Here is a 23938-nt window from a genome sequence, read left to right as displayed (position 1 = left end):
TTCGAGTCAGGAAGGGAAAAAAGAGTTGTTCTCTGCCAATCAAATTCAGATTAGATGGATTGGAAACAGTCTTATCAAATTTGAAGACTTAATCATTGTTATCCAGAATAATTTTGTATGGGGAATTCACAGCTTTACTTCATAGTAAGCCATCAAAGAACACGATATTCCTTTTCCAGATTCCAAAATTAGAACATCCAAGCATTTTGTAAATAAATGAGCTAATTTCAATGGAGCTTAAAATTAATAAATGAATAAACAAATGGGCACTCCAGTAATGTTAGTGAAAGTATTCCAGAACGGATGGGGTCTCCTCAAACTGAGCTTCTGAAAAATGAATAGTGGCAGGAGATTATTTGTATGTTGAATTTAGGATTTTGTTAAGAATGAGAAACTTAGTTGTACCAACCATTTTATCCTTTAAAATAGCCTCCCCAGTTGGGTGTCGTCCAACTGTATTTGAACTATAACTTTTGGAACAGTCCTGGCTGGGTGTATCTAGATTTCTGGAAACTATTGTTCTAGCAACTCTGAAAGGCTCCAGGTTGGAAACACTGCTTTAGAAGCCAGACATTACCACATTTTTTTTCCTGATCCACTTTCATGACAGGAACAGTTTAAATACAGGAGAAACAGTGAAACACCATACAGCTTTGGGGTTTTTCCCCCCACAACACTTCATTGAAGTGAGACAGCAGGCATCTTACTAAGTGTAGATTTTATCTGAATCATCTTTTTGTTTTCCTTGCTTCTTTTATTGACCAAGCTTTGTTTAATTTGCAATGTGTGATCATGCTGTGTTTGTGTTTGTAAAGATAAATGAAGTCTCAGCTCAGCTGTATACCAATATCCCTGAATATCCCCTACATTCGTTTTCCATGTCAAGCTTTATATTCTTTTTGTGCTCTTTAAGCGTGATGCCTGCTGTCACCAGAAGTAATCTATGAACTGAATTCCACTACACACATCCATGTTTACAACAAATTTGGGGCATAAACATGGGTCATTGTTCATTGTTTTTAAAAAATCGACAACTGTATCATTGTTAGTCGATGTAGATGTTTCAGATGGCTGCTTAATGTTTAAATAACAGTAATTAAAATTCTTGCGGCAAAGCACTAGGTTCAATTTCCTTTGAATTTTCCTTTGAATGGTTTCCTTATACACACACACACACAAAAAAATGACTGCTTAGTATGCTTTAGAAGAGGTCGTCCTCAGTTCTTATTTTTCTAACGCATACCTATGAGCAATGAGTTACATTTGGATTGTCTCCCAATATTTAGGAAATTTAGCTACAAGTGAGTGAGAGAAGTCAATCAGGTCATGGAAGATATCCATTTCTAACTCAAAATGAGTACACGAGTACTTAAGACTACGCTGCCTGCTTTCCCCAAGACAATTTAAACAGTATATTTGTGTGCACTAACTCACTTATATTCATAATTTGATTGGACATCTAATAATCTCAAATAAACATAGCCAGTATTCAGAGTTGATCGGAATTATACTCTTAACACCATCTGCACAAAGTTTCTGTTTTGCAACTAACGACAATATTCTATTTGCCAATTCCAGCATGCTGCACCCATGCTGGTTGCACAAAAAGACATATGTACCATGTTAGTGGGTTTTTTGGTGAATAGGAATAGTGTAGACTTGAGGGCTAAGTTAAGCAAGCAGATCTATCTATCTCCCTTCAGGGCTTCGCAGCTCAATAGTGTCATCCCTAAGAGAAGTTTTTTAAACTAACTAGTGAGCATAAGGTAGAGAAAGCTGACTATATTCAGGTAGCCCTCGACTTAACCACCAGAACTGAGCCCAACATTTATGTTGCTAAGTGGGACATTTATTTAAGTGAGTTTGGCCCCATTTAATTACCTTTCTTGCCACAGTGCTTATATGAATCACTGCAGTTGTTGAGTTGGTAACGCAGTTACTAAGTGAATCTGCTTTCTCCATTGACTGTGCTTGTTGTAAAAGTTGATCATATGACCCCGGGACACTGCAACTGTCATAAATACAAACCAGTTGCCAAGTGTCTTAATTTAGATCACATGACTACGGGGATGCTTCAATGGTTGTAAGTATGAAAAAAGGGTCAGTCACTTTTTTTCAGTGCTGTTGTAACTTCAAACGGTCACTAAACAAGCTGTTGTAAGTTGAGGACTGCCTGTATTTTTCCCTTTCCTAGTCTTTGTGTGCTAATCCTTTATACAGGTGGTCCTCGACTTACAACAGTTCATTTAGTGACCATGCAAAGTTATAACGGCACTGGGAAAAGTGACTTATGACCGTTTTTCACATTGACAACCTGTCAGGTGTAGCTCCATTTAAAATCCAAGAAAGAAAACCTTAGAATCCATGGTTATAGAGAAAATGACTTTTACTGAATTTGAAGTGGTAGCATCAGAAGAAATACAAGATCTGAGACGATAGGCCCAAAAATCACATATAGAAAGTTATCCCATGTTCCCACCCTCAGTAGTTCAAACTGGCCATCCAATCTGAGGTGTGTATAATGTCATGTGGGTGCATCTTCAAGTGGCATTTCACACATCTGGTATGCCAAGACAGTTGACCTTGGCCTAGAGAGATAAGAGGCTACATCTGCGCAGTAAGCAAGTAAGCATAATCCAGAAAGCATCCCAACTTTTACAATACACCAACTTCATCCTCCAGCACACTTCCCCCCACATTTCAGCCCAATTATTCTACACACACACACACACACACACACCGTTTCTATGGCAGCTGGAAAGAGAACAAGTAGAAGAAGGATCCTTGGAGGCTGACACAACCATTGCAGCATCCAAATGGTTATGCGATCAAAATTCAAGCACTTGGCAGCTGACTCATATTTATCACAGTTGCAATGTCCAACAATCATGTGGTCCCCTTTTGTGACAGTCTGACAGTCAAAGGAGAAGCTGGGTTCACTTAACAACCACGTTACTAACTTAACATCTGCAGTGATTTGCTTAAAAAAGTCGTAAAATGGGGCAAAACTCACTTAACAAGAGTCTTACTTAGCAACATAAATGTTGGGCTCAATTGAAGTTGTAAGTTGAGGACCAGCTACAGTATATGTCAAGCCATTTCTTATCCTTCTAGTGGAGGGAAAAGGTAATACCTTATCCTAGTACAATTTATATTGGAGGGATGTTAATTCTCAGACGATTCAACCACATTTGAACTTGGGAGTTCAATATTGGAATATGGGTTAATGAGTTAATTAAAAACATTTTATTTTAAAGTGACAAATAGCATATTGTACTATGGAATAATTAATGCCATGTTTTTGGATGTAGGGTCCAACTGGGGAGACAGGTCCAATTGGTGAAAGAGGTCACCCTGGACCTCCTGGGCCACCGGGTGAACAAGGACTTCCTGGTGCTGGAGGGAAAGAAGGCGCTAAGGTATATGTTCACTTTTCAGAAACACAGGGAAATGTATGCAGTGACTTATGGAATGCATTCGGTACTTGGCCATCAAGACCTTTGTCCGGGATTTGTAGCTGCATTCTTCCTTTACAATTTCTGCATTAAACAGTGAATTGAAATAAACAGCTCCCATAATCCTTTCCAACTTGGTGATCCTGTGCATTTCTTTTTTTTTTTTTCCAGTAGACAACTATAAAGATCATAGGGAGATTTGCTAAACAAATTGGATTGCTTTTTGGCACAAGTGAAGTATCGCTTGCCATAACATACAATCCTCTCTTAAATTTAACAAGATGGAAGGTCTACATTGTAAAAGTCTCAAACGTTCAAAGCAAGTAAGCATGTGAACTTTCACTGAGCAAAGATTTTGAACGGAAAGACTAGGTAATCATCTGGTTGCCATGTAATTAATTATGCTATAGTTTTCTCCAAACACTTTAAAGGGGAAGCTTAATGCTTTGGGTTTTGAGGTGCTGCATTTGAAAATACAAGATTCACCATGTTTTAATATAAACTAGAAGTATGACATAGCAGCTTCCCTGTAACTACCAATGTGATAAAAGTTAGTTCAAGTTAATGAAGTTTACTCAATAAAATCCATTCCTGATTCAGAAGCACATTTTAAAATATCATAAATTCTGTCCTGTATTGACATAATTCTTAGGATTTAAGTTTATTAGAGTTGCAATGTATGTGACGGTTCTTTGATGAACTGCCTGTTTTCGTTTTGAAATCTGGGCTTTCGCGGCCAACTTTCAGTAAAGACTATTCTATTTTCCTAGGGGGATCCAGGTCCTCAAGGCATTTCTGGGAAAGATGGGCCTGCAGGACTGCGGGGTTTCCCAGGAGAAAGAGGCCTGCCAGGAACTCAGGTAAAACTAGAAGGGCCCTAATGAGTTAATCACTGAAGAAGGGGAAGGAACATTGATGCCATGGTGACTAGATTGGGTGATATCTGGTTCTTAAGTGCATTGTCAAGGAAGGCCCCAAACTGATCGTCCCCATCTTGACCACTGCTATAAAACATTATCTGTTGAGCATTTGTAGGCTTCATTGGCTGTTAAGAGATTGTCAGGAGGTGGGCAATATAGATCATACATTAAGCTGAATATTAATAAAAGTAAAAGAATTGGCTGAAAAGAGATGTATTACTTTTTATTTTATTTTATTTTATTTTATTTTATTTTATTGTATCTCATTTTTTATTATTTTATTTTTTATTATTTTATCTTATCTTATTTTTTATTATTTTATTTTATTATTTTATTATCAGCCCATAATAGATTAATGGCAATAGAAAGAATTTTAAAAATATGTGTTGCAATGTCTTGTGTATATATATCATCCTCAACAACAACAACAATAATAATAATAAGCAACCCATGTATGAAACCCAGCATAGTTATCTCATTTGCTGTGTACACTGTCGGTTTTTGTGATGATGATGATGATGATAATAATAATAATAATAATAATAATAATAATAATAATAATAATAATAATAATTGACTTTGAATAGGGTGCACCAGGTCTGAAAGGCGGTGAAGGTCCTCAAGGCCCACCTGGTCCAATTGTGAGTAGGATTTGTCCACAGCTTATGTTGCAATGTCGTTTTTCATTAATTTCATTTCTCTCTCTCTCTCTCTCTCTCTCTCTCCAGATATATATAGATATATATAGATATTGATATATACACATAGCGTGTGTATATACACGCACCATTTCTTTTTATTTCTTTCATGCTGCTATGTGTGCCTGTACATGCTTGTAAAGATTATACAAATGGATAACGTGTGTCATTCATATTTGTCAATAGCAGTTTCCTAGTAATTACAGCAACTAACAAGTCCTTAAAAAAAGATGAAAATCTAAACTTAAACGTGTTGGCCTCTGTTAAACCTGCTGTTAGCTGCAGGGAGCAAATTGCTTTTCCTTGTTCATTAGATATTTCAAGGTAGAAAAAAAAGAGGGGGGGAGAATCTGCCTCTAGTGGGAGGAAATTGAAAAACATAAGGTCTATTAGACTGGTTGAGAATTCTCTCCTGCATTCTTTTGTTTCCCCAATGTGTGCATATTAGGGCCAAATTACAAATTAGGTGATATGAATTGTCCTTTTTTTGTTCCAAAATTGGGGGGGGGGGAGGGGGACAGAAGCTGTACTGTCCTGATCCAGACTTACTGCACACTTCCAGAGTGTAGATCTGTGTAAATTCCAGTTGGAAATCCTACTTTCCTCCCTCCTGTAATTTCTACCCGCAAATGTTATTTACTACAAACTGCCTTTTGCTAGACAAATGGCATCTGGGAGGGGCAAACAGAGGTTTTCTTCTAGAATCAGTGCAAAGGTCCTATAAGGAATATGTTGCAGGGGAAGTATTTGCAGTTGCCTTTTCTTCTTGGCCAGCTTAGGCATCTTCCTTTTATTTAGAGCAGCATGTAATGTATCATTGAATTATATACTGAAATAAAGGAGAATATTTGTAGCTCAGGGTTGAAATGAGGGATCCTTGGAACTCTCTGAGTTTGCTTGTTTTCTTGCAGATGTTTCATTAACCTTACTAGGTAACATCCTCAGCAGTGGTGGGATTCAAATTTTTTTACTACTGGTTCTGTGGGCGTGGCTTGGTGGGCATGGGAGGGGAAGGATACTGTAAAATCTCCAGTCAGAGGTGGTATTTTTCGGTTCTCTGAACTACTCAAAATTTCCATTACCGGTTCTCCAGAACTGGTCAGAACCTGCTGAATACCACCTCTGATCCCCAGTGCTAATAACATCAACATCACTAGCACTGATTATGTTACCTAGAGAGCTCCAAAGATCTCTCACAAACAGAAATCTCTGAGAATAAATCTGTCTGTGGTGTTTTTAAGATGAAAATGAGATTATTTATGTGGAATTCTGAAGAGTTTAGGTCACATGACTGCTCCTTGGAGAATATTCCCATCCTGGCATTGTATGCAGAAAGAATAACACGATTGTCAGTGGTGTCCCCTGACATCCATGAGTTTTGCATTCTTTTTTTTTGTTTCGTTAGCACTGTAAGACTCTCTAACAAAAGTCAGATCCTTTCTGAGCTGCATTGCCAGGATTGGAACTCAAAGCGAATGCATTTTTTACAGGCAGTAGTGTTATTCCCAAATGTAAAATGATTTCCCGGATTAGCAGTTTCAATCACTGAAAAGAATCTTAATAATGTGCATGAGCTGATGCCTCCCAGCTTACAAGAACCTATTGTTAAATTTTCAGGAATTTTGCAGGCTCTTTGAGAAAACAAAACCTTGCAGGCTAATCAGCTGTTTGACAGCTGGCATTTATCGGCATACCACTATTATATCCATTATTTGTCAAAACAATGATTTTGTCTAGTCCTTCCATCACTGCTCTCTGTTATAAGATATGATACTGATGATTACCTTTTGCTTATTCAAAACCCAGTGTTTTAACATAGGTGACTTTGGTTCCAGAGGATAGATGTTTGGTATTAAAACCATTGTTTTATGTTAGAATGTTAGAATAGTTGTAGTGGGCAGAAACTGGCCCTAAACCAGTTTTAGGTGCCCCTAGGGCGTCACGTGACTCCTGAGAGCCAATAGTGAAAAAAAGAAAGAGGTTCTGTTAGGGATTTGAGGAGAAAGAATGTCGGGGTCCTTTGGTGAGAATGATGGTTGGAGTCTTGCAGGAGGGATGAGCTCAAGCAAGGTTGAAAATTGAGTTGCTTGGGAATTTCAGGGCGGGTGCATTTTATCTCTTTAACTATGTGTTGGGTGTGTAGAACCTTCTCTCTTTTTTGGCCCTTTTAATAGCAATAGTAATAGCACTTAGACTTATATACTGCTTCACAGTGCTTTACAGACCTCTCCAAGCAGTTTACAAAGTCAGCATATTGCCCCCAACAATATGAATCCTCATTTTACTGACGTTGGAATGATGGAAAGATGAGTCAACCGTGAGTCGGTGAGATTCAAACCACCAAACTGCAGGAAGCTGGCTGTCAGCAAAAGTAGCCTACGGTACTGCATTCTAACCACTGTGCCACCGCGGCTCCTTAATAATGTTGGAGTTGACCAGTTGCCTTCTAAACACTGGCCACAGATTGACTGAGATTAAAATTCTTCAAAAGGTTTTGTTCTCCCTTTCTGCAGTTAGCCAAACCCAGAGGTGGGTGAAGATTTCCCCTTCAAACTTTCCCGAGTTTCCCCAGCCAGCTAGGGTGGGAAAAAGAAACAAATTGTTAACAAAGGGGTGACGGCAGAAAAAGAACCAACTATTCCAGTTGCCATTCGTTCCTGCGTGGAGGATTAGCTCAGAAATGAAATATCTGAAGAGAAGGGCAGCTTAAATCCTGATGACACCTTTCCTTATTACGGCAATAGAAATTCCCTGGTTTCCATCTTTTTATGAATTTTTTAAACAAATAAAAGTAATAATGCAAAGCATGGCATTGTTTTAAATTTTTGAAAATATCTTTAAAATGTGGCACATAGTTTTGATTTTCCAGAAGCCTGTGAGGGGATCCCTTTAAAAAACATTGATATACACTATGCTTTTGTGATTCTCTATTAGGAGACTCTCAGAACTTCATTGAAGTGTGCAAAAGCAAGATCAGAGTATAAATCCCAAACCTTCCCCCCCCCCCCAAGTAGGATATCTTCTGCAGATTTTGAAACCTTAAACATATGCACATTTTCAACCAAAAACAGAATAGCTAACAAAACCTAAAAGCTAACCTCCATGGGCTAAGGCTGTAATTGCTATGAAATTTAATTCTCACTCTCTGGGAGTCCCAATCGAAACAAAGCAATATTAATATTTTATATGCTTTTGAATCATGCCAAGTTAATATTTAAAATTGGTCCCCATTCTTTGTTGTTTTGTTTCTGGTTTGATCTTTCTAAGCATGCAATCAGCTATGTCAAAGAAAACAAATCAGGAAACAAAATGTTATTTATTGTAAGTGTACTTAAAGAAAGTATTGCTTTATCAAGACTTCCTAAAATGAAAACCAGTATGGTATAGTTGTTAAGATATTAAACTGACATTGGGAGACCCAGGTTCATGTTCACCTTTAGCCACTGAAAGTGGCCTTGGACCTGTCATACTCACTGTCTGAATTGACAAGGTTTTTGATGTGAAGAAAAAGAGACAGAGATTATATTGCATAGGCCATCTTGAGCTCCTAAGACAACATGTGGGACATAAATCTAACAAATAAATAAATCTAGTACTCATAAAAATCCCAAAGGAAAAAGGAAAATCTCAAAATTGGCTTATCTGCAGATGGCACATTTTTTTTGTGGTATTTTAATTAAAAATACAAGGATCTGCTTATCCACAGGTAGGCTTATATGTGAGTTCTAACTTTGGAAAATATTACCATATATTCTCCTAGGTAAGCTGATAAGCCAAACCCAATTTGGGGGCTGTAAAATTATTGACTTATTTGTAGTAAGTATAGTGGTAGGTAACTCCTATGAACGCAACATGGAGCACATTTCAGTAATTTAAGGTGCTATAGAGAAAACTTAGTTCCAGGTTTAAGGACAAATCCCTGACATATAGCAACTGCAGTGAACTTCTTCAGATGATCTTAATGATTTAACGAAGCAGGGGTGGTATGCTACTGATTCGAGCAGGTTCGGGCAGTAGCTCTGTGGATCAGCTGAGAGTGAACCAGTTCGGTTCACCGAACCGATAGGAAATTTTTTTGAAACCCACCACTGGAACAAAGAATCATTCAGAAATAATTGCTCTCTTGAGTACCGTGGACCCCAGCTATATACTGTAAGGCTTTAAATGTACTTCATATAAACGGGCAGCAAGAACAATGTTTTTAGCTGAAGTCTAAAGGGATCTTCTTAAGTTCTTTCAGCATCCAATTAGGTTGGAAAGTCCCAAACTAAGTGAAATTTCTAAAGTTGCCCTACAGGCAGTTGTTAAAACTGGAGGTTACCAGAATGTGCACCACAATTTTAAAGTCTTTTTCTTCAAAATGGGATGTGTTTGGTGCTTCTGAGTTGACAAGTTTGTAATTAAAAAGTATTCCTGGGTTTTCATATCTCACGGCAAATCAAAAACCGCTGAGCAGTCAAGAAGAATCAATAGATTCATACTTTCGTTTCTTACTCCAATCCTTCACCTCCATTCCCCAAGAAACCAACGTGAAACTTTTTACAATGGATGTAATTTTTTTTCTTCATCATATGCTATGGAACCTGACCAACCTCCCTACCTCCAAAACAGAAACCTCTTCACTTCATGAGGAGACCAGCTCCCTTGGGTGTTCTTTTAATCCCTGACTCCAAGATTTCCCTTTGAGACAACTGTTTTCAGCATTCTCTTCCCTTCATGTCTTCTAGCACCTCTTTAATTTCCCTTGATCTCTCTTTTTCAGCTCCAAGGCTTTTTAATCAGAAAGAACCAAACTCTCTTTGGTTTTGGTTGGATTAACTTCTCCCCTCTCCCTCCTAAGTTGCTAGAATTCTAAGGCGATTGCTGGCTTTTCATAGTGGCCATTACGTTGCCTTACACATATTCAGATATGCTTTATTAGGAAAGCAGATATTTTGAGTATTTCTCTGAGGGAGACAAGGGTAGAGAGTACAGGCTGTGTGGAGATTGAATTGGGGCTGTGGGAGTTTGCTTGTTTTTCTTACCTGCAGCAGATTCTAGAGCTAATGTGGGGGTGTTGCCCATTCATTACAGTAACTGGTTCTCAATGAATTCAGATGTCTATAAGGCCAAGTATTCATAATTTTAGCATATTCTTCGTAGAGGTAGGGTGGAATTCTTTTTAGTGGGCCTATATTCTAACAAACATTTTCAGAATTCTTCTATAGTTTTGAGATATGTGAGTGTCATCTTCTGCAGTAACAAAATCATGAGTGGCAGATGTAGCTGTCCCTGTGTAGGAAGTAGAAAGTTATACTAAGATATTCCAACCATTCACTGCCTGATAAATTCTAATAGAACTGCTTCTTGAATGATATGAAATCAATCACAGGATTCAGTGGTTTTTCATGTTCATTTTTCAGAAGTGTTTTTTTAAAGAAAATTATGTTGAAAAGGTACTGATTCTGATGGCCATATTTGTAGTGTTTGTCTTCGTTTAATTTTTTTTTTTTACTATGTGATTTCATTTTGCTTTTGACTGTCAAGGTTTCCTAAAATGCAAAGCACTTACTGCCACAAATAAAAACCTTTGCAGAATTCCATGCCATGCCAATTATTCCAGTCTAGCAGGTTGTCAAGTTAGAAGTTTAGGAATGCCCTCGGGGAACTTTAGCAACCAAAAAAGACAGTGCTAAGATATAGGGTTCAAAAGTTTCATGATTTCAAGTAAGACAACTCCTTGTTCTAATGCCATAGAAGTCCCAAAATTTTAGGCACTTTGCAGGAATGAATGAATGAATGAATGAATGAATGAATGAATGAATGAATGTTTCCATCAGTCCTAAAATAAACAGTTACTTCTTCTTTACATATAAGGGTTCTCCTGGTGAACGTGGCCCAGCAGGTACAGCAGGACCGATTGGTTTACCAGGACGTCCTGGACCCCAAGGTCCCCCAGGCCCTGCAGGAGAAAAGGGAGGCCCGGTAAGTGATTCTGGAGAGAGCACATGTTAGACTACAATATTACAAAACTTATTACTTTTCATATTTGCTAATGTTAATTCTTCACACTCCAGCACTTTTCTATTGCATATGTGCCAGGCATACTCCTTTTCTACGGTATTTACAACAGAGTTCTGCAAAAATTTAATTAAACTCTATGACAGTTTGGTACACTTTATCAGACCCTTAAAACCCAGGGAAAGAAGTTAAGCATAATTACGAACACAATAATGGCTATGTTTGGTTATGAAATATTTTGTTAAAATGTAGGTTTATTTTAAACTTTAGTGCCCTTTCTCATTTATTTTTTTCCCTTCCACATCGGATTTCATTAAAGTTATTCCTATTATGTATAGCTTGTAAGTGAAAATGTATATTGATAGATAAAAAGTCTCTTAGAATTCAATATATAGCAGGTGCTTCAGGTGAATCTTAAATTGCAAATTCAGTGTCACTATTGAGATAAATGAGGGCTTAATTGTAACTTAAAATTGTGCCATGCAAATTAAAAACTGCATACTTGTATTATCTTTCTTTATTGCTTACAGAAAATTCTAATATATCTTATAAGTAAAAAATATTAACTGGGGCTCATCAAGCATTGAAATGAAGGAAAATCAAACTACTTTATAGAACAGCTTAGGAAAAGTGGCAGTATGTTTAAAAATTATATAATTCTGGTGTAATACATGGGTGTAAAAAAATGACTATTTGACTGGTGCTAAAATATTACAGTAAAATCTACTTTTCTTATATAAATCTTACAACTTAAACAACTTATGAACTGTTTGAATCTCATTTATGAAGGAACTTCCAATTTTTCTGATACAAGTTTGTCCAAAAAAATCCCCTCAAATCAAATGACATTTTTGCTTCTGTCCATTTGTCAAAAATTCAGAAGGTACAAATATTATTATCATGGAGAAGATTACATTACACCTTTCTCTGAACTATTTAAAAGCCTAAAAGGCATAACTAAGTACACAAATATGGTTGAATTAGATCAAAACTCTCAAATTATCTTTACTCATATTATTGGTTTTCATTTCAAATACTGTTTTTACTTCATTCAATTTATGAATAAATTCATAAATGTTTGTAAATCTATTATTTTTATGAATTTATCAAATTTCTACACCACCCTCTCACCTAGGTGACTGTAGGTGGTTTACTAACAATATCATAAAATAATATAAAAAATGTGATTAAAGACAGAGTTAAAAACAAGGTTACAATTTGCAAGTAAAAAATAAAAAGTCATACTTAAGAAATTAACAAAATAAGGTGGTGGGAATACCCTTAATCCACCAGCCATCCCCAGGGTTAAATAATATTTTTAGACCCCGATGCAGAACCAGAAGGTCTTAATGCTCTTCTGGAAGATCCTAAGAATATGAGCTTGGTTCATTTCTGAGGGTAATATGTTCCTAAGGGCTAGGTGAATGGCAGAGAAGGATCTCTTTCTAGATCTCATCAGTCACAATTCTTTGATGAAATCCAAAGCATGCCTTCCCTGCCTGACTGGGTGGGACAGGTTGATGTAATTGGGAGAAATGATCATTCTTCACTATGAATTTCATACATATTTCATGTCAAGAGTTCCTTTAGTCCTATACCATTGGCTGAGAACTTTAGTCCTATGCCATTGGCTGAGAACTAGATAGCATAGTATTTTTTTAAAAAAGTGGTAGGATCATATGAGTCAGGACCACGAGGCTACTCTCTTGCAGATATTTAAATTCCGTACAATGAAAAATTGTAGGAGATTATATCAATAGCCCCATATCAGTGGAGGAAGAAAGCTTGGAATTCATAAGAGGTCAATAGAGCTCAAGTTAATGAGACGTTTACATGGCTTTATTTAGTACTCAATTGTTCACATTTAATTCAAGTACAATTCATTGTTTCTGAAATAAATGCCTCGTCTCTATTTCTATATATAAATGGATCCTGCCACAATACGTTGCAATGCTCCTGTTCAGTCTTCCAGGCATCTGTGCTTTATTCAGGGATCCGACTGGTATAACTACCAGTTCTGTTGCTCTGCATCGCACGTACATGCGTGCGAGTCGCGAGAGTGCAATTTATGACCTGCTGAGCTGCCCAGACAGCTGAGCAGTGCTGCGTGCAGGTGCGCAGCGTTTGGAAAAGCCCTTTTTTCCTGCTTTTTCACCTGCAGCTGTGTTTCACAAAGCAGCTGCAGTTGAAAAAGCAGGAAATAAAGGTCAGGTAAGAGCCCGGGAGGGCGGGTGGGCCAAAAGAGCAGCAGACATAGAACTGGTTCTATGTATATTCTCTGTCTGCTGCTCTTCAGAACTACCGGTTCTACAGAGGTGGACAGAACCGGTAGAATCCCACCCCTGGCTTTATTTTAGAATACTCCATTTCATGGCCTCTCCTTTCTTACTGACATTGAATTACCTGCTTCATTTGGGTAACATTAGTTAAAAAATATGAAAAAAAGGTATTCAGGATTTTTTTTGTTTGGCTAGGTTTTTTTTATTCTTTCATATATTTTCAATTTTATTTCTGTCTGTAATCTTTAGGAAGCCCTGTTATTTGTATACTTATTTCTATTTCCTGGTCTGTTATTTATAATGCACATATCATAAAGATGTATTGAAATTCTGAAATGCAGACAATGGTTACCAAGCGACTTAAACTCTTTTGCAGTATGACATCCTAATTTCTGTAATTCATATGTATGAGTTCTTATCCTGACTGAATGAACAAGGAGAGAAAATCTGAATAGTGTCACTGAATTTGCTAAAATAGATCCAGGGATAAAAGCTTGTGGAAGGCTTAAAGAACAAAGCTGAGGAAACCTGGAAACAGGTTTCTCATCACAACCAGTCAACAATTTTAAATTCTATTCTTTGCCGCTCACATATTCAACTAGGACAATTATAATCAATCAAGCAAATACAAGTACAGAATCTACAAAATACATCCAGGTTAGAATTTTTCCTACACACTCCCATTCTTCCTTTAAGTTATTTATTGTTAGCTTTTTTTTTTTTTTGGTTGTTTCCCTGTCTTAGAGAAACAGTCAGTAGCTGAAAAGGCAACAGGAATTTTCAGTAGTGCATCCTGTCTTTCAAATACTCCCTCTTGGATACTTTAACTCACAGTATTTTGGCACTTGGTTTACGTGCTTGTGTTTTGTAAATCTTTTAAAATAAGATTTCAGCTAGAGTGGTGCTAAATACATCCATGTGATTCCACCTTTCTTTGTGGAATGAATCTCCCTCTGAAATAGTAGAGAGATTCTTCATAGGGTTGGGTTTTTTAAAGCTCATTTTCAAGGAGTTGGCTTTACTCAAGCTTTGTAGGATTGAACAGAGAGTTATAGAACACTGTGCCACTGACAAAGGTTGAGGTTAGGGTTAACATACCCCATGTAATATGGTATGTAATATTCTTCAATATTTAAATGGAATCCCTATTGAAGCATCACTAAAACATTTTTTGTGATGTTTCTCTTTACAACACTAAATACATTATGATAATAAATAATAATAATTAATAATAATAACAACAATGCCTATTGTGCATTTCTCATCCATTCAAAAAACTGTCACTTTACCAGGTCCTAAAGATTACTACAAAGAGACCATTTATAGAATCATAGAATAACAGAGTTGGAAGGGACCTTAGATGTCTTCTAGCCTGACCCCCTGGTCAAGCAGAAGTCCCTATACCGTTTCAATGAAGGGGCTGTCCGGTCTCTTCTTAAAAGCCTCCAGAGATGAGGCACTCACGTCTTCTGAAGACAAGCTATTCCACTGGTTAATTGTTCTCAGAGTTGGGAAATTTCTTCTTAGTTCTAGGTTGCTTCTCTCCTTGGTTAGTTTCCATCCATTATTCTTATTATTTTGTCATTGATTTCTGAACACGTTTGTTTTACCTATTCCAAGGAGCATAGTACTATTCTCAACCAATCTTAAAGATATTTCACAATGGATTCAAAGGATTTTGGCATAAACCTGACCGGTAGAAATATCTGAAAATAAGTCAGCTTGACAAGGCTGCTGCTGACTGGTCTCCATTTGGAGCTTTGTTCACCAGATTCCTGTGACATTCAGAATATTAGCATGTTCCGCTGCTGTATTATTTCCTTTAACTCTGCATAATGAAATACAATTTTTCTTTTTTTTAAAAAAAAAATAGTGATTAAAAAAGCCTTGTTATTGATGTTATTTGCAAAGTCGTGTCTAACCCATCTCAGCCCCATGGACAATGTTCCTCCAGGCCTTCCTGTCCTCTACCATCTCCTGGAGCCCATTTAAGCTCACGCCTACTGCTTCAGTGACTCCATCCAGCCACCTCATTCTCTGTCGTCCTTTTCTTCTGTTGCCCCCAATCTTTCCCAGCATTAGGCTTTTCTCCAGTGATTCCTTCCTTCTCATTAGGTGGCTAAAGCAAAAAAAAAATGGTGAAATACAATATTTACAAATGAACAATAGAAGTACCAAAATAATACAATTAATGCTCGGCATAACTTTGATTAAAAATTAACCATTAAACTTATTGAATTATATGTAAGAATATTAAATGATTTTAACAATATAAGTGAGAATTTACAGTTCTGAGCTAAGAACTGAGATCTTATAAACCTTTCGTTTTTAGAACTACCAATTACTTATCACTAATAATATGAATGTTGGCTTGTTATTGGAAACAGGGTGAAAAAGGTCCTCAGGGACCAGCTGGACGTGATGGAATACAGGGGCCTGTGGGTCTTCCTGGCCCTGCAGGACCAGCCGGTTCTCCTGGAGAAGATGGCGACAAGGTCAGTTGATTATTGTTTTGTGTTTCTTTTGACGTTTACTACAACAACTTCTTTGAACTGGTGCCTTCTAAAAGTCTGACTGCACCAAAGCTAAGCATGGAGAGATGATGCATGGGAGAAGATAATTTAACCTTGGTTGCAAAGTATATTTCCTGACAGCTGTTCCCTTTCTCATGTATTTCTACCTTATTAATATTCTTTTCGGTTGTTTTGGAAAGACTAATAGCAAGTCCAGCTGGATAGTCCTTCCTATCAGCAACTTACATTAGCAGCTACTTCTTTATTCATTGGCAAACTTTCAGGAATAGCATTGCCTGTTACACAGATAAAAACTTAATTATATTACTATTCAGACATTATGTTCAGACCCCTTTCAATGGGGGGGTTGGCAGATACATGGCACTTTCCTCTGTTGTCACAACATCTTAGGGTTTCTGCGCAGTTTTAGAAGTTCAGTGAACGATCTATTTGTTCAGCTCCTGCTGCAGAGAAAATGTATTGAAAGCAAATTTGCAAACTTTCCACCAATATTGCAAGATAGGTGGTTTCTCACCAGCAAGGTCTCCTGGATTTGGGGATTTTCTTCTTCTTTACAATGTAAACCTTGCTCCTCCATCCACTCCACTATCTCCCCAAACCCCATGAATATATTGAGGAATGGATTTGCCATTTCTGCTACATGGAGGCCATATAGGCTTTTACAAAATGCATGTTTCTGGTGAAAAAATAGAAGTACAAAGCAAGAACAGAGAGCCAATTAGATAATATATTCTATGTCTTCCCATTGGTCAGCTAGACAGACAGAAAGCTGATTAATTTAAGGGATGGGAGCAATGTGAGGGATGGGAGCAAGCACCAGATAGTGGAGGTGAAAAGGTTGCTTATATTTGGGCAGGTTGGTGATGTTGGAGGTATGGGCCTTGAATTGGTAAAATAGGAGCTATATTTCTCATTTACCCATGTGTTTATCTTCTCAATGCGCTCCAAAATGGTGCACACTACTTTTTAGTGAACCATCCTTTCTGATTTAATACAAAATGGGGGAAATGTAGCTTCCAGGTTTGAAACAAACAAGCTAACTTCAAAGTACGGTTTATTGAATCTTGATATGCTTCAAAGCTGGTCATTTGAGATGAAATGGAAATCTATTTTTAATTACTAATATGTTCACTTATTCACAACTTAAAGAGGGGATTATGTGTATGCGGCAAGACTTTTTTCTATCTTGAGAGAGGAACATCTGAATGCAAACTTAATATTTTTATATGCTGTTTTTGATCATGAAAACCTTACACATAGAAGAAAGGACCTGTCCTTTGGTCAATCACAATTACAGTAACTTTATATTGAAGGAGACATGAGGGTAAAACAAAGGTAGCAGTTTCCTTATTATAAAATTGAGTTACAGTAAATTTCATTGCAAGAATGCTGCACTTTGAGCTTTAGTGGGCAATATGTCGCCAAATCTCTCATACCAAAATGTGATTGATCAACACAAAATTGCCCTCCTCAGGCTGCCACTCATAGGCAGAGAGAAGGTAGTTTGAAGGTAGTTCACTATTGACTACTGTTAACAAAGAAATGGGTCCTTTAAAGAGAGATGTAATACCTTTCTTTCGATTACAGGGTGAAATTGGAGAGCCTGGTCAAAAAGGAAGTAAAGGTGACAAGGGAGAAAATGTAAGTCTTTTCTAATTCCACCCCCCACCTCCAGCTACTGCCTTTACTATATTGCTTTTTTATTGCCTGGCAATAAGGAAATGCATGAAAAAATGTATCAAAAACCAGCATTCTCAACAAGCAGGAAAAATGTCTATTTTTTTGCAGAAAGATTCACATTTCTAATTAATAAAATATAGAAGAGGCTTCATATTTCTTGATAATGCTTTTTGATTATTGTTATATATCTTCAATATGGTCCAACTTCCATCTTCTCAGCATTGTCCATGACAGATCAAAGCTACTTTTTCTCATTTGGGGTTGCACATCTTCCTAAGCTTGGAAAAACCCCAAGGAAAGTATCTACAGGGTTACCACTATTCCAAGAGATCTTTATAGTTGATCAGATTCTCAAATAAAGTTAGTTCTTTTCCCTGCTGTTGAAGTAACAATAATTGCTGGACTTTCTGAACTTTGGAGTTATGGAGATGGAGCTCTTCCCCAGATTATCCTTGCAATTTATCCTATTATAGCAAGAAATAGGATGCTGCTTGTCACACTCATAAATACTATATGTGACACTCTACTTGCCAGGAGAAAAGGATTCCACTAAATTTACTTCCAATTCTTAGCTTGACTTACTTTGTTTTAGACATTTAACAGATTGTGAAAACTTTTGTTTATTTTTGAAGGACATTTTGATTGCCATAGCTAATTACTGTTATTTATACATGAGGCTTATTTTTTCTCTTTATCATTTGTTTTTTTAATAATAATTTTATCTGTTGTCACTGCATTTCACGTTGTTCTCTATAGTGCAGAATGTTAAAATATTAGGTGACAGCATACCTTATTATGTTTTTAATTTTGTCAGTCACCTTGGGCATCTTGGTGACATAGTTGTTGAAATAGTAAGTAGTGGATTTAAAATATTTTCTTACAATTTATTTGTTATTAAAATGACAACGTTTAATCTTCCTGCCTTGCTTTTCTCTTTTCCATATGTGTTTATTATATACATTACGGTGTTAATATAGAAAAAGAAATTTATGTATTTTCCATATTTGGAAAATATGTATCAATGCACAAACTTTGGATGTTTTTAGTCAGATATCTAACATGAATCATTTTCATTTTCAGGAATTGTTACTAAATTATTGTTATTTTAATTGTCATTGCTCAATAAACATCATGTAAATATGAGCACATTTTAATATGATCGTAAGATACTCAGATGCATTTAAATTTAAATCTTTAGTTTTACCTTTTTTAAAAAACAAGTTAACATGAAGTACTATTTTCAAGAAATATATGTCATACAATAAAATCTTATTTTAAATAAATATAATATTATTCAGGCTTATTTACTGCATAGTAATATATTATTCTCATTTAAAATTCCATTTTATTTATTTATCCAAGCTTGATCAAGTACTAGTGATAATGCCCTTTACCCTATAACAATATGAAGAAGTTTAATTTAATTTCTGGTCCAATATTTCAAAGGTTGGGTGAAGATGTCATCATTCCCTTTCTGTCAGTCTACATTATGGACCATATGGAAAGGGAGATCTTTGTTGAAAGACTAGTTCTTTTCAGTTCCTTGCCTTCCTTTCATTCCAGCTGGTTTGCATTAACTCTTCATGCTGAACTTTAGCTGTTGAATTTGCTTTCCTTTTTCCTTTTTCCTTCTTCTTGTGTAATTTATTTGATACTTTAAATCTGAGAAGAAGAAGATTGTGCTTGCTGTCTGCAAACATCTCTGCCCTTTCAGCTGAGGACAAAGATAGGAAGGGTGCAGATGAATGAGTAAATTAAAAAGCTAGAATACTAAAGCCTGTTTATTAAAAAAGCAAGACAGATGCATTGAGAAGATGTAAAAAAGAAAAAAAAAACCAAAACCCAACCCCAGAACATTGGTCTGCTTCAATGAATGTAATAAACGTTAAGCTCCATCTCTTCAAAGAAATATGATAATGCATGTTATATTTGAATAATGCAAGAAAGCCATCCTGTAGATCCTCTATTTATCTCATTTTAGATGCTAGCATTACCCTCTTTTTGATTTCTTCCAGGGACCTTCAGGACCACCCGGTCTTCAGGGTCCCATTGGTGCTCCTGGAATAGCAGTAAGTTTCCTGTTTGTTACAAATTGCAAATGAATTCTTCAGAACTTTTTGTATTTATAAAAAAAATCTCACTGTTCTTTGAAAAACTTTAGAAATGATTTACACAGCCTAAAACCTGGGATTCAAACAAACAAACATCTTCCAGGACTCTATGACTGCATACCTGCAAGGTTAATGTAAGCTTCAGGGTTCTGTCAATGCCATTCTGCTTCCTTTGTTCATTAGTATGACAATGCAAAAGCAAAACACGTTTTTTTTGGCAAAGGTTCTTCGTTGAACACAAAAGCTTTACATATTGTACAGGTGTTTCATATACTGTACATATCCCACTGCTTAATTTTGCATTCATTTAAAAATCTGTCTTTGTGAATCAGCCACATGTCTATTATGGATAGCATCCCTTAGGACTTTTCCAGGGTATTATCTAATCAAGGAAATTCTGTAATGATTTCAGATAACTGTGAAAGACAGCACCATTATCCGTGTATTTAGCATTTTTCCCCCTAAGCATGACAAACTGCTCTTGGCTAATAAATGGTACTTTTGATATTTCTGTGACACGCATCTGAACCCCTTCACTATTTACTCTTTTAGAATGCTTATTTCCCATGGTTGAATTTATGGAATCATTTGCAAGAAATTAAGTAAAGAGAGCAATCTTGGATATGGTTAAGCTGCCTCAGCGCAACTGAAGTCAATGAAATGTTTTCATAGCTCACAGAGTTAGGTTCAGAATCTCCCCCATTTTCTAGACCTGTCCTTTTTACACAACTAATGGAGCTGAAATTGTTGGGTCATACATTACATTTTGAGTCAGTTATACCTATTTCAATTTACAGGGAGGTGATGGGGAGCCTGGTCCAAGAGGACAACAAGGAATGTTCGGACAGAAAGGCGATGAAGGTCCACGAGGCTTTCCTGGTCCTCCAGGACCTATTGGCCTTCAGGTATATTTTATTGTATTATCCTTCCTGCACATATTAATCTTTTTTTTTTCATCTATTGTAAAGTGAGCATATGTAAAAAATAAAGGCTACCTTTACATAATAAACAATACAGAGTGCTGAGAGTGACAACAAATAAATAGCAATAGTACTTAGACTTATATACTGCTTCACAGTGCTTTACAGCCCTCTCTAAGTGGTTTACAGAGTCAACCTATTGCCCCCAACAATCTGGCTCCTCATTTTACCCACCTCGGAAGCATGGAAGGCTGAGTCAACCTTGAGACTTGAACTGCCAAATTGCAGTCAGCCGGCAGTCAGCAGAAGAAGCATTCAGTACTGCATTCAAACCACAGCGCCACCAGGGCTCATCCTTAAACCCTTAAATCATCATTCTAAATCACTTTGTAAAATTGTTAGAATTGTAGATGAAGCACTAAAGCAGTGAGATGCCTAACTCAGTTCTTTAAAGGTTTGGATCATAATTATCCTCTGCTACAAAGATTATAACAGACGTGGAAGTATAGGTAAGCCATCCCAAAACACTGGATCTCTCATCAGAATGTCTACAAAAAAATAGGAGACAAAAGCAATCCTCATCATTCAAGGGCTTTCCCAGGATTTTTTTTCTGCAGGCACAGCTGTTTCATTTCAAAGCTCCAGAAGGGAATTAATGAGTCAATCTGCTGCCTACTTTACAAAGTAAAATACATTCCAGTGTAAAATTGATTCAGTTCAGTGCAACATCTGGAACACTTTTCCATTTAAGAATAAGTATTAAAATGTTTTGGATAAGGAAAGGAAACATGTTTTAAAACATTAAATATTTTTTTAAAAAATGCAACAATTTAAAAGTTGCATACTAATGAAATTGCTATTTTAGTAAAATGACTGATGAATTTAGCATTTTTAGCTGCTCCACAATGGAAATACAGTGCAAATTTTGTCTGCATATGTAAGTTATAAAACTTACAATGTTGTATACATTGTAAGTTTAATTTAGTAGTGATTGTGTGCAAGGTAACTACTCATTAATCTGAGTTTTAAACAAATGCTGAAAATGTTTCTTTCAATCTCATTTTCCTTTGGAATAATTTGTGGACCAGTGTTCACAAATGTGCTAATAAAGGGCCACCGAGCACTCAAGAGTTTGTGCAGAATGCATAGTAACAAAAAAAATCATGTACAACATACAGTACCGTTCTTTTTGTTATGAGGAATATTCCTTGATGTCAAATATTACTCTATATATCCAAATTATCATCACATTGTATGATACATTTGCAATCATACATACTAGAAAAGGTTTCAGTGATACAAATCATTATTTTAAACGTTACCATTTAATAGCAGAGGGTTTTTTTCCAATCTCAGTAGTAAGCCTGTGATAAATACTGCAACTGATTATGTGTTAAGCTTTTTATAAATAGGTTGCTGTTTTAAAGTCTTTTCCTGGAATATCTGAACCTTGTTAGCTGTTCATCTGATAAAATGTGATGTCCCTCTTTCTATATGTTTTATTGTGCAATTTCTTAGTCTAAAAATAATAAGAAAACTCAACAGGACCTTCAGCAAAACTTCCTACCATACATATAGGGATGTACAAGCTTCTTACATCTAAAGCATTTTATAGTTGTAAAAGCTGATATAAGAACAACTGATCAGTTGAATTAAAGTTTCTAAGGTGTGCAATGAAACCATTATTCCCAGAGCACATTATAAAAGGCCATAGAGGTTACCTAAAAACAAAAATAAAATAATTGAAATATTTATGCAGTATTCTTAATTAACTCTCCAAGGGGGTAAAACCTCTTACAGAAAGAAAATAAAAATGAACAACAATAATAAATTGAAGTGATATAAAGAAAAGGTAAATTTTAAAAAGTACATGCCAGCGTCAAATTCTTCAGAACATAAATTAGAAGAGAGGTTTTGACAGTGGGGATATTTAAGTGTGAGCATATCAAGACTGTGCTTGAGAACAAATCTGAAAATAATTAACATACTTAACCTTAGACACATCTATTCTCCCATAATTGTAATGGTACTATTGACAGACTGAAAAATTAAACTTTCATATTAATTGAGGATCTAAGTTTGAGATACGATAGACAGGTTTATGGCTCAATAAAACTTAATAACAAACTGCTAGATTAGTTGTTAGTGTGTGTCATGTTAGCAAATAGTAATTGATGTGATTCTAGTGTCTTCAATACGAAGCTCTTTACTTTTTCTTCAGTCACATCTGCAAGCAAGTAATTTGTAGGCAATGATTCATTCAAAGCATTGTGACCACAATTGTCCTAATTCTTAGGACATCTGTGTAACTTTTCGCTCCTGAGATACTGATGTCTAAAAATGCAATGTACACACATCTCAAGGGGTGGGATTCAAAATTTTTAACAACCGGTTCTGTGGGCATGGCTTAGATGGTGGACGTGGCTTGGTGGACATGGCTTGGTGGTCATGTTATTGGCTGGGTGTGGCCAACTCAATATCACTCACATCGAGGCACGCATCTCCTCCCCTGGCCTCTCATGACTGTGGGGATACTGCAACAGTTGTAAGTGTGAAAAATGGTCATAAGTCACTTTTTTCAGTGCCATTGTAACTTTAAATGGTCACTCCACACAAGCAAAGTACCAGCAAAGAAGGGGAATAAAACTCCAGAGACGTAGCTGAGACAGGAAGTCTAGTCCTACCAAGAATGTAATAAGGGTTAATGGAGAGGCAGGTTCTGTGAACAACACCAGAATGTTTCCTTCCTGCCTTCTTTACAGGATTAGGCCAGTACTTTCTTCTAACAACTGGTTAACAACCGAACTGCTTAGAATGTTAACAACCAGTTCTAGCAAATAGGTGCGAACTGGTAGAATCCCACCCCTGCACATCTCCCAGCTTCCCCCTCCCTCAGAAATATCTATACGTGGAGGACTTATATTTGCGATGTATGGGTACAACATATATTATGCTTCGTGGTCCAGTTTTCTGTTGATTATTTTATTAGAAATCTGCTACAATTTCAACTTAAAACTTAAGAGCAGAAACCTGTCCAATATCCTAGTGAGCCAGGACTTTCCTATTTTCCATTGTAAGCATATTCAGTTCAAGCCCAATTTGTCTTTTCAATAGGAAAAGGGATTAGATTCTATTGACTTTAGCACTTGAGCTTAATGTGAACAATTTGAACCTGATTCTTGAAGTATCACTCTGAAAAACATCCCATTATAAAGCTCTGTTACAAGCATTTAGTGCACATTGAGAGACTGTTCGGATAAGACTACAGCAATAAATCTTGCAGTCAATGGAAAAGAAAGGCAGCTTCTGTTCATATAATCTGAAGTTCTGAACGAATTCAA

The 23938-nt window shown here is 36.5% G+C and overlaps 1 protein-coding gene across 3 annotated transcripts in view; it reads left to right on the top strand.

Annotated features, from left to right (window-relative positions):
- Positions 1 to 23938, top strand: part of COL11A1 (collagen type XI alpha 1 chain) — a 269505-nt gene that overhangs the window by 183348 nt on the left and 62219 nt on the right. For all 3 annotated transcript variants that reach the window (XM_087930269.1, XM_087930270.1, XM_087930268.1), the window contains 8 exons: positions 3312 to 3419; positions 4226 to 4315; positions 4963 to 5016; positions 10930 to 11037; positions 15740 to 15847; positions 17474 to 17527; positions 19582 to 19635; positions 20475 to 20582. In XM_087930269.1, coding sequence (XP_087786395.1) covers positions 3312 to 3419; positions 4226 to 4315; positions 4963 to 5016; positions 10930 to 11037; positions 15740 to 15847; positions 17474 to 17527; positions 19582 to 19635; positions 20475 to 20582 — 684 coding nt within the window. The remainder of the gene's footprint in view (positions 1 to 3311; positions 3420 to 4225; positions 4316 to 4962; positions 5017 to 10929; positions 11038 to 15739; positions 15848 to 17473; positions 17528 to 19581; positions 19636 to 20474; positions 20583 to 23938) is intronic.

Source organism: Pseudonaja textilis, chromosome 3, assembly GCF_049901715.1.
Source record: "Pseudonaja textilis isolate UNSWEBS1 chromosome 3, rPseTex1.2, whole genome shotgun sequence".
Taxonomy (NCBI): Eukaryota; Metazoa; Chordata; class Lepidosauria; order Squamata; family Elapidae; genus Pseudonaja; species Pseudonaja textilis.
This window is presented reverse-complemented; position numbering and strand designations above follow the sequence as displayed.